Genomic DNA, 11,104 nt, shown 5'->3' on the forward strand with positions numbered 1-11,104 from the left:
TTTGTTATTTTTGAACAATACATGATTACTTCAATCATGCATTTATTGGTCAACGTGTGCATGCTTGTAGTTTGGGTACAGATTCCATGGCTAAGTTGAAGATCACAGCCACTAATGCAATAGCAATACGACATGAGGAAATGTTAAATGTACAAGTAAAAATTAATTTGTTCAGGAAGAGGATCACTAAAACATAGAGATGTTAAGAGCTGTCAGAACTCACTGGAGGTTTCAGGAGAAGCATCTGCAGAGAAGAACAAGGAAAATGGATTGACTATCAGCAATAAAATAATTTAGTCAACCACCCAACTCCGTGAATATGGAAAATTATAATGAATTCAGTCACTAGAACCAAATAGATGAAGAATCCAACCTTTTGGACAAAGACGGATAGCATTGTTAGTAGACCATCAATTTCTTCATACATTGACACAGATACTTCGGTTCCACTGAAAAAGAATACAAAAGAAATTCATATTATCAGAATGGTGGTTGCTTAGCAATTTCTAAATTATTGACATTAACAAGGAAGGAATAAATTGCCTGAATTTTGCTCCATTTTTTGTTCTTGATGGTAGTCTCACCAGTCGTCGTGATGAAAAAACTTCTTTCAAGTCAATTTTTAGGTGATGTATTTCTTTATCAGAGATTCCTTCAATGAGAATCATGGATTGATTTGGTTCAGGATGGAACTAAAGGGAAGAACAGCAACAAGGCTAAATTTTGTCTTTTTGAATAAAACTTGACAACTTTTATACTAAGTCTATAACTGTTAATGATGTAAAACAAGTATAAACTAAACATTCCACCATGGAAACTTTTATATGGTTCAATTTTTGTTTTGTGAAAACTTAACTTTATACTGCATCCGTAACTGTTAATGGTAAGAAGCAAGTATATCCTAAACACCCCACCAAGTATCTGTCTTTTCTGCATGCCATGCAAATGTAGGCTTATGGAATAAGTATTCTGACTAAGAACTTACTTGTGGTGGCAATGCACAGAACTCCATCTGCAAGTAATCAGTGAAACAACTTTTCAGACCATCATTGGAACATAATCTCAAGATACTACAGGACACTAACGCAGGATAGAAAAGAATTCTCTATCAGTTGAGAAAGTAACGATGACATTGGAACATATCAAGACCGTTCTAATATGATATTTTGCAGATACCGGTAGCAAATGGCAGCTGAGAAATGTAGTTATACACCTTTTCAAAAAAAAAAAAAAACAAAAGAAATATAGTTATTCACAGATGCTCAAATCCTGTCTAATACAAAGGACAAAGTATTGAAATAAACATCACTGAGTATTATGAACTTGTAATGTACTAATGGTGCTCACCCCATTTACTGGCCAAACAAGGATCATTTTGGTATTTCAATTCGTGAAATTCCTCCAGAGTGCTTCCAATGCCTGTGTCTGAAACTGTTGAGGAAGAACAAATGACAATTTCATAAAACATCTTAGCAGTCAAAGTTTAATGACCTTTCAGTCATTCACACTTCTATAATTCTTGCAATTCTGACAGTTTGTACTTGTTCCAACTCTTGTCATACTTTTTCTAGTCCAAACTAACATCATATAGAAAGTCATGTAAAGTTATCTATTTCCATCTATACAAGCACTAGAAACAACATAGTTTAGCCATATACAGGATGGTCCAAAATTAGATTTCCATACATTATTGAATAATAGCCGCTTTTCAGCATATCATAATCGAAAATTCATCATAAAAAGTATCCAAAAAACATTGAGACATTTCCCGTCTCTTATATAAATATATCTATCCAACTGATCTACAGAGGCATGGAATCATATATTGCTCAACCACATACAAATATGTAAACACTTCTGCGGTGATGTTTTAATAATACCACATACATCCCGTATCCATGGACATGATTATCACTGTTATATTGCGATTCATGCAGCTCATATCACTTTCATCCAAGCTAAAACAGATGTTCGGTGCATGCCTGAGATTCGAACTAGTGGAGGCTCAGGTTTGAGATAAACCGATAACCTGCAGAAGTCGTCTAACATGCGGCATCTCTGGAAAGCACAAGAAATTAACTGCAAGCAAAGGAAACAGTAACCAAATCAATAAAGCGTGAAATTGTGAAGTCACATAAATTTAAACTACGACCAAAGAGAAAGACGATAGCAGGCATTGGAGCTTCCCGAAAACTTCATAGGACGAGAATCGAGAGTTTATAACTCACGAATTTACAAATCTTTTCCACAGAGTTCACTTCCATTTGGAGAGAAGGCAGAGAGTTCCCGCGTTAATCTCCACATATAGCTGAAGATTCCAATCAATTTCCGATATATATATATATATATATAGAGAGAGAGAGAGAGAGAGAGAGAGAGAGAGGGTGGAGTGAACTGTGAAGTGAAAGTAAGAGCGGGAGCGAGAGAGAATGTTGAAAATGGTTGCGGCAAAACGTAAATATGACAATCGAAAACGCTTTCGAGCTTTATATAATTGTGGAATAAATCGGGTTTTCTATATTGGGCGATGATACAGCGGACAAATTTATGTTGCCGCCTGCTATATTTTCATATTCGTTTTTCAATTACTTAAATATTTTAACAATTTCTCATAATATTTTTTTCCCGATTAGATTCATTTATAATCACATTTAGATTATACATATAGCTCCTGTTTATTTCTTTGAATTGGATTGGATAATCAGCCTAATTAAAAAGAAATGATCGTCTACTCATTTAGATAGATATTCAGGGTTAAACAGTACACTTTGAGTTTAATCACTGATCCACTCAATTAACTCATACCACCAGTTTAGTTTAGGTGGGATGAGTTATTTGTCAGTCCAACCACAACAATCAACCTAATTAAATGACTATAGTTAATTCTGACTTTATTCTAATTATAAATTTAATTTTGATTTATTCTATCACCTAATTATCTAATAATACAAAATAAACAAGGCCATATTATACTATTAATAAAGCATGAAATCCATTTTAATGTATTTTTCATATTTTTTATTACCCCTTAAAAATAAAAGTTGACTGGTATAAACAACAAGAAATTAATATTTAATGTAGAGACCACGCTAAACTCTTGAAAACGACATGAAAATCTTCCATACAGTATAAATCGTTTCGTTTTTATATATCATACGTTTGGATCATACTGATCCAAATATGAACAAATCCGAACCTAGCAACAAACATAATTTCCATGATCATTTTTTTTTTTCCTTTTTGAACTTGTAATGACAAGTGTTGTACTTTTAAGGGAATCGAAACCATTAGATGAGAGTTAGGAAACTTCGTAAATTGGGACTTGGATGAATGGTATAGTCAATTATCATGTAATTAACTAACTGATTGAAAAATCAATAGACATCTTATTTAGGTATTGAAACAAAATCAAATGAAATCAAATATAATATGGTCAGATGTTAAGGAAAATGCAGGTGCAGGTGCAGGTGCCAAAACAAGTTTAGTAGGTAGAGGTTTAAGGGTGCGGATGTGGGTGCTATTTGACTGCACATGGCCTAACATATAAAAAAGTCCACATGCTTCATCACCTCTTAATTAATGCCCCTAAACAATAAAACCACCTAAGGTCAATTTTTTGCTAAACTTTTGATGTGCCGACACGTCTAATATGTCTGCCATCATTTGTCAACTTTGTCTGCAACAAATTAATGGCTGATTGATTCGTAGGGTTGTCCCAATAATATAAAGTATCGACAAGACCGTATTTTTAGCCCCATTTAATAGGTAGGTCGAAATTTTTAATCCTCTATTTTATAAAATTTTAAAACAATTTTTAAATTAAAAAATAACGCATTTAGTTTTATATTTAAGTTTTTATCAAAAAAAATAGATAATAAGAACATGTGCAATACGTGTGCTTATTAGCTTGGTTATTCGTTATTTTGACTACTCATACAACTGATGTACACACACATTGCTCATGCGTTCTATATTTTGAACGAAAACTTAGACGTGGACTAAATGTGTTAAATTTTTTAAATTTTGGGATTATTTTAAAATGATATAAAATAGTAAATTAAAACTGTTGACTCCCCATTTTATATTTATTTTTTTTATAGAGGCTTGTGAATCATATGAACATATTTTATTTTTTTAGTTAGTTGCAAGTAGTCAATAATAAAGTGATGGCCTTTCCGCAAGCCACGTAAATTGGTTTATCTGATAAGTTTTTATTAAACTACTATATTATTTAAAAATTTAAATTATTAGAGAAAATAATCATTTAATTTTTTAACTTCTTCACTTGCAAATCATGGATGTGAAACCTTCTTTATTATTCATATTTTTATAAATAGGTGTCAATGAAATTTGAAGTCAAAACCTCCTGTTTAGCGTGACTCTAATACCAAATAAATGGTCATTTTTATCTAAAAATTTAAATTTTTGGAGAGAAGAATCGTTTATTAATATCTTGACAATCAGTGATGTGAACATTATTGATTAATTTTCAATGATAATGTGTTTGAATATGTTATTTTACGGTAATTTCTAGCATTTCTTATGTTGTTTTTGATTCACATAAAAAAGAAAAAACGTATTTCAAATGCTAGACGCATTTCTTTATTGATTCAGGTAAGCATGGTAATGGGATCGGGTTAGCCGGGGCCCCGCCCCTAATCTTGCGTGGCAGGTTCCAACCCATGTGACAAATGCCCAAACAGATGGCGTAGGCTATGGTTACGGAGTATTATATTATATATAACTATTATTAAAATATAATAGCACGATTAGTACTGAAAAAACGGTCAACTTTGAGGACTTTGAACAGGAGGAGCCAAATGCGAATCTCAACGAGAAACGCGCTTCATCTACGACCAAAAGCGTCCCCACGGCATCAAGGGATGCTTTTTATTGTTCTAAAAAATTAATCAATATATTTATATATTTATCTTAAATTTTATTATTGAAGTTTTATTTAAATTATTGAACATATTGAATTTCATTTAGATTATTGAATTGTTCTGACATGCTATTTTCTTTTCCTCCCCATCTTTTCCCATGAAAATGGTGTCAATATTTTATTTAATTAAATATATCGTTACTGTCCTAATAGAAAAAAAAATAAAAGAAAACTAACCATCGTGAAAAAAACCACACAAAGTATCACTTTTTATTCAAAGTCGTCGAGATATTGTCTAACTTGATCGCTTGCATGCTTGCTGATGTGTTAGAAATTAAAACTTCTTATAATATGTTGAAAAATATTTGATAAAAGTTTTAGATAACAAGCTTGTAAAATCCAAAAATAATCAATAAGCTCATTAAACCAAAAGGTAAATCTCTTAACTTATTTTTCAAACGTTAATTTTTTTTAATTGTAATCATATTAATGACAAAAATATTATTACTAATGTTTTATGAAATTATAAGAGATTTTAAAGAAACTTAACCAAATGCTCTATCTATCAAATATTATAAATAGATTATTAAAAAAAAACAATACACCTATGGCATAAAATAACAAGTTTTACATTTTCAATAAGTTCTTACTCATAGCATTTTAAAGGTGAATTATGACAAAAATGTACATATCAAAATAGATTGATGCGGATAGTAGATTGAGTACTTTACGGATTTTGTATGATTTGAATTATGAATATATTTTCTCCTTTTGATATAATTTGTAACATGAGCAATCTGTTCTCTACGAATAGATCTAACCTCCTCTCAAGTACAGTAATTCTATGCTAGTTAAGAAAAAACGATCAGGGTCTTGCTTGATTATGAGAAAATATTTAATTTTAAATTTTTTTATCAAACAAGTAATCATTACATTTTGTTTCTTACCTAATAATTTTTAGATACTGAATCAAACCATCATCATTATATTTTTATCCCATATCAATCACATATTAAAAGAAAAAAATGAAATTCCATCTCAACTAGACATATTTCGTTTCATTTTTTCGTTGAAATGATATGAAACGACAAGCAATCACGGATCGGGGACACCGAAAAGCTCCCATCATTCTCAGATGGTTTAATTAAGAAAAAAAAATGACAAGCAATCAGATCTTGAAATAATTAGTTTTCATTATTCATAAATGATAATAATAACCAATTCAAAAATATCTTGTTACAAATACCATATGTTGTATATGTGAAAAATATATTTATTTATTTATATAATAAAAAATACAATATGAATTTATAATACTAAAAAAATGAAATTAAAAGAAACACATGTAGAAACAAACGGGGTAGTTAGACGTCAGGGTGGTGTGCCCGGGCATTTATTTTGGAGCAACTGCTTGCTTCGTTTCAGACTTAGACAAATTAGGACACCTGAAGCGTCAATTCTCAATCCCACTGTACATTTTCATCCTCTCTACAAAAGGACGGAGTCTTGGCTTATAGCTTTCCATCTGCACCTGCCCGTTTGTTTTCCTTTCGTGTCTCTCACTCAGGTTTGAAAATATATATCCACCCCGCATTACTGTTGTCGCTGTAAAGATCTGGCGTTTCTTTCTTTGATTCTTGATGCATGAGTTGTAGATTCTTTATTACTGGATGGCAACAGGAAATAGCGCGATCTTGATTTGATTTACTGGGTTTTCTCGGTTTTTCTGATCCATTGTTTATCTTAGTTCGATATGCTGGAATTTGGATTCAGAGATGCTATGCGCATTTCTGTGCCCAAGAATTCACTGTTTATGATGGTCAAGAATCAAGTTGAAAGCTTTAGCATTTTCCCATGTGATTCAGTTTCTGTGACTGAAAAAATTGATGATTTTTATTCGTTATGCTTGTTTTAGTGTAAAGATTATGTGGAAATTCTAATTCAGATTGAGTTTGGCTAGACGTGAATCAATTATATGGTAAATGCGTGGTTGTTGTTGTATAGTTCCGGGAGAGTGACCAATCACATGCAGTGTATCATACTTGCACTGCGGCTTAACTTTGTTTGGGACCTTTGGGTAAAGAACTTTCCTAACATTATATCATAATGGGCCAATGTCAATAAATGTGTTTACGGTTCCCCATTGAACTTCTATGGAGAGTGAAGTCAAGTTCTTGACTTGGTCTATTAAAGACCATTGCAATGAATAGTTGGAAATTGGCCCATAAGTCTATGTTCAACTGCCATTTTTGTTTTCTTGAGAATGCACACATAGTTTGAACTTTCCCTCTCCTGGACTGAAGTAGAAGAAAGAGTAGAATTGAAACTTTATAGAGTAATATGAAGTTTCTGTCTTTGATTATGAATTTTTCTAGTCTTTCTAAATTGTTAACCTTGGAAGGTTTTTGGACCTCAAATTTGTAGATATCTGGGATAGTGCGAGTTCTTGTACATGTTATTTATGCTGATTTATTCGAACGTTCCGAATGATGTTTAAATGAATTTCCTCTGCTTCTTCATTTTGATCGAGCTTTAGTCATCTAACAGACATGAGATACGTACACAACACAAGGAGTCTAAAGAACATTTTGTCAGTAGCTGACTTTCCTGATCTGTGGATTTTGAAGAATCATAGAGCACCAGATGGTGTATTTCATTGACAATGGCTTGTTGAAAGATTACCCTTACTAGTGCTTAATGAACATGATAGATGACTGAACCATAAAGAATTCTACAACCTAGCGTAGAATGTCTATATAGTGGTATTGACTGATCTTGCTAATAATTTCTTTTTGAAGGGGTTAGCATGGCCCAACAACATTCAGCCCTGCAGATAAACTTGATCCCTGACATAACTCATTTACATATCCTAAATGTTTGTAGCATTTGTGTTTTCCAATCTTTCAGTGAAGTAGTGAGCCGAGTTTTGTATTTGGTGTTGCCTTGTCTTGTGTAATTCTATGGTTTGCTGCGCTGTTTTACTTTCAAGATCAGCTTTAGCAAATGAAACAAGTACTGCCTTTATTTCCTCCTTTTGGCTGATGTTAATAGTTGTCTTGTCGATTTGGCAGTTACCATGTTCAGGAGAAAGCCTCAAAATCAGGAGATCGATACTGCAGAGCGGGATGCAAAGGTAATAACCAGAGGGATAATCCTGTAAAAAGTTGCAAAGAAACATTTCTTGTGAAGCCTGCATGCATGGATTTTTGCCTACTACTAAGTTATTAAATTTTTTTCTGGTTTACTGTTCTAATTGTTGACGTGAGTAGGTTATATATGTCTGCTTTATACTATAATATGATTCTCTCCATCTGGTGTTCAGATGCTAAACCTGGTGTAGTTCCTATTAAAGTGAAAATACCAGAAATGATCATAAACCAGACTGGCGTATTCTTACTCTCTCTCTGCTTTTTTGAGAGAAGAAAATTGATTTTGGCAATTTGAGAAATGTAAAACATTATGTATTGTAGAAAAGAATCTGATATATCTACTCACAGGTTCAACAGCTGAGAGATGCTCTTGGACCACTATCTGGTCGAAGCTTAAAGTTCTGCACTGATGCATGCCTAAGGAGGTATTTAGAAGCTCGAAACTGGAATCTTGGTAAAGCCCAGAAAATGTTGGAGGAGAGTATTAAGTGGAGGTCAGAATACAAGCCAGAAGAAATACGTTGGGTGAGTTTCTACGATGTGGAAAACTAATAAAATTTTCATGTTGATATATGTGTGCATAGCTGTTAGTAGTTTATGTGATTGTTATATTGTCTCTTGGAGAGTTCTTTCCTAATTTTCTGGATAAGGTGGTGAGAGTGGAACCCGTATTGACATCAAAAGGAATTATGATGAGAATGCATTTAAGTTCAATCGTATCAAGAGAGCAAGAGAGGGAGGGAGAAGCTAAAACTGTTTCCCTTCTCAGTTTTCTTTCCTGTAACATCTGCATTGTCTGCACATTATCTGCCATATTTCTCCCTGTAAGACGATCGTGACTTGAATTCTCATGTATCAGCATGAAGTAGCACATGAAGGTGAGACTGGCAAAGTTTCCAAGGCTAATTTTCACGACCGGGAGGGAAGAACCGTCCTTATAATGAGGCCTGGAAAGCAGGTTCATCTTTGATTTTTCTCCTTGTTATGTTTCTCAATAATGGGATTTGTTCTTTCATCTCTCTTTATATTACATCTTATAATCCATACAACCTCTCATACAGAATACCTCATCGCCTGAGGGTAACATCCGTCACCTTGTCTATCTAATGGAGAATGCCATTCTGAACCTGCCTGAAGGGCAAGAGCAAATGTCGTGGCTCATAGACTTCAACGGATGGTCACTCAACACTAACGTTCCCATCAAAACAGCACGAGATATCATCTACATTCTACAGAATCACTATCCAGAGAGACTTGCAATCGTCGTTCTCTACAGCCCGCCAAGAATTTTCGAGGCATTTTGGAAGGTACAACAACCTCTGCCCGCTGCCCATTTCATCTACGAGTAACACCAACATCATTCATCATTTCTCCTTAGATTCTCTTGATTTTATCCTCTATATGCAGTTTTCACTGAAATAAAAATTTTGTTTGCTTTCGTTTCATAAATGACCTCACAAAATGTTCGTGCTTTATCTTGAAGAAAATTATCTTCAAAGCAAAACAATGAACCTTGTGTTTGTAGCATGCATGAATTTTTCAGTTAAAACAACTAAACATCTGCATTGCAGCATCTCTAAAAACCATCTCTGGAATGAAATTCTGCAGGTTGTAAAGTACTTTGTGGACCAGAAAACATTTCAGAAGATAAAGTTTGTGTACCCAAACAACAAAGACAGCTTGGAGATAATGAAATCCTTCTTCGACACTGAGAACCTTCCGAGTGAGTTTGGTGGGAAGGCTACACTGAAATACGACCACGAGGAGTTTTCAAGATTGATGGCTGAGGACGATGTCAAGACTGCAAAGTATTGGGGATTAGATAAAAATGGTAGCTACGAGAGTAATGGGTACTCAAACTCAGAGGTGAAGAGAGAGCCATTGAACCTTGCACCACCTGCAGTTTGAAAGGTTTAATAGATGTATTATAATATTTCCCCACTCTACTGACTGATATGAATGTTAAGTCATCCATATTCATTATTTTACCCAAAAAAGCAGTAATTTGTTTCACTGAGGTGTACTAGGAATGGTTGTTCCAGTTCTTGTTGGAACGCTATTGATAAATGATAAGATAATTACTGAAACTTGCGAATCTTTTGGCCTATGCATGCTGTCTACTTGATTTTCTTTTGCATCATCAAAGGTAGAAACCCGGTATAACAATAATTTGGCTGCATCAACAATGAAATCTGGACTATTCTGATATAAAATAAGGACAAAATGCATAAAACCCCCCTGTGTTTTAAAAAGTCTGCAAAAACAACTCTCTTGTTATGAGAATAGACTAAAAACCCCCTCCTGTTTTGTTTTAGTCAGCAAAAAACCCTCATTCTGTTAGAAACTAACGGGAGGTGAAGAAGACGCGCGTCTGTTGCGTTTGGTAGTGTTTTTCTGCGATTTAAGTTGATATTTAATGACTTTTTGGACCAAAATACCCTTTTATGGGTCTACATAATATGCAAAGGGATTTTTTGCTTGTTTTGTGTCTTCTTTTGCCATTTCTCACCCTAAAAAAAAATAAGTGTTAAATTTTGCCATATTAAATTTAAGTTTAAATTCAAAGAATTTTATATTTGTTATTTGTTAAATCCAAAATTATTTTAATTAATTAAAATATATATTTAATTACAGTAATTATCATTGTAATGTATTCTTAATTAGTTAAAATAATTAATTATTGTAATTATTTAAATATTCTTAATTAATTAAAATATATTTTAATTAATATAATTAAAATTAATTAAAAAAATTTAAAAAAAAAAAAAGAAGAAGAAGAAGTCAGACGGCGAAGCATTCGCGGTGCTCAGCGATCGGAAAACTGAAATGCATGTATAGAGTTGACGAAAATCAGTGGGAGGGGGCTCATTCGATTCGCAAGAAGGAGACGAAGCGATTGGTGGTGGTCCACGACCGTGGGTCGCTCCGGTGACGGTGAATCGACGGCGAAAAGCTTCGGTGGTCGTGGTGGTAGCCCATCGTCTATGATTGATGAAATCCCAAATTGTTTGAGGGAAAATGTTCGCCTCATCAAGAGGATTCGAATGATATGTGTGGCGCCCGGTGACTCGCC

The 11,104-nt window shown here is 33.6% G+C and overlaps 2 protein-coding genes across 2 annotated transcripts in view; one reads left to right on the forward strand and one right to left on the reverse strand.

Moving 5' to 3' along the window:
• The window catches only part of LOC105178359 (type 2 DNA topoisomerase 6 subunit B-like), a 6,268-nt gene extending 3,839 nt beyond the window's left edge, over positions 1-2,429 (reverse strand). The window contains 7 exon segments of the mRNA XM_020699139.1: positions 224-244; positions 374-449; positions 544-652; positions 986-1,012; positions 1,348-1,468; positions 1,948-2,079; positions 2,229-2,429. Of these exon segments, the coding sequence (XP_020554798.1) occupies positions 224-244; positions 374-449; positions 544-652; positions 986-1,012; positions 1,348-1,468; positions 1,948-2,079; positions 2,229-2,264 (522 nt within the window). The 5' untranslated portion in view covers positions 2,265-2,429.
• On the forward strand, positions 6,280-10,118 carry LOC105177985 (random slug protein 5). The gene is made up of 6 exons (XM_011101305.2): positions 6,280-6,449; positions 7,954-8,015; positions 8,380-8,556; positions 8,891-8,989; positions 9,093-9,338; positions 9,640-10,118. Exons 2-6 carry the CDS (start codon positions 7,959-7,961, stop codon positions 9,937-9,939), a joined length of 879 nt encoding a protein of 292 aa, XP_011099607.1. The 5' UTR covers positions 6,280-6,449; positions 7,954-7,958; the 3' UTR covers positions 9,940-10,118.

The sequence above is a fragment of the Sesamum indicum genome, linkage group LG15, assembly GCF_000512975.1.
Source record: "Sesamum indicum cultivar Zhongzhi No. 13 linkage group LG15, S_indicum_v1.0, whole genome shotgun sequence".
NCBI classification, from domain to species: Eukaryota; Viridiplantae; Streptophyta; class Magnoliopsida; order Lamiales; family Pedaliaceae; genus Sesamum; species Sesamum indicum.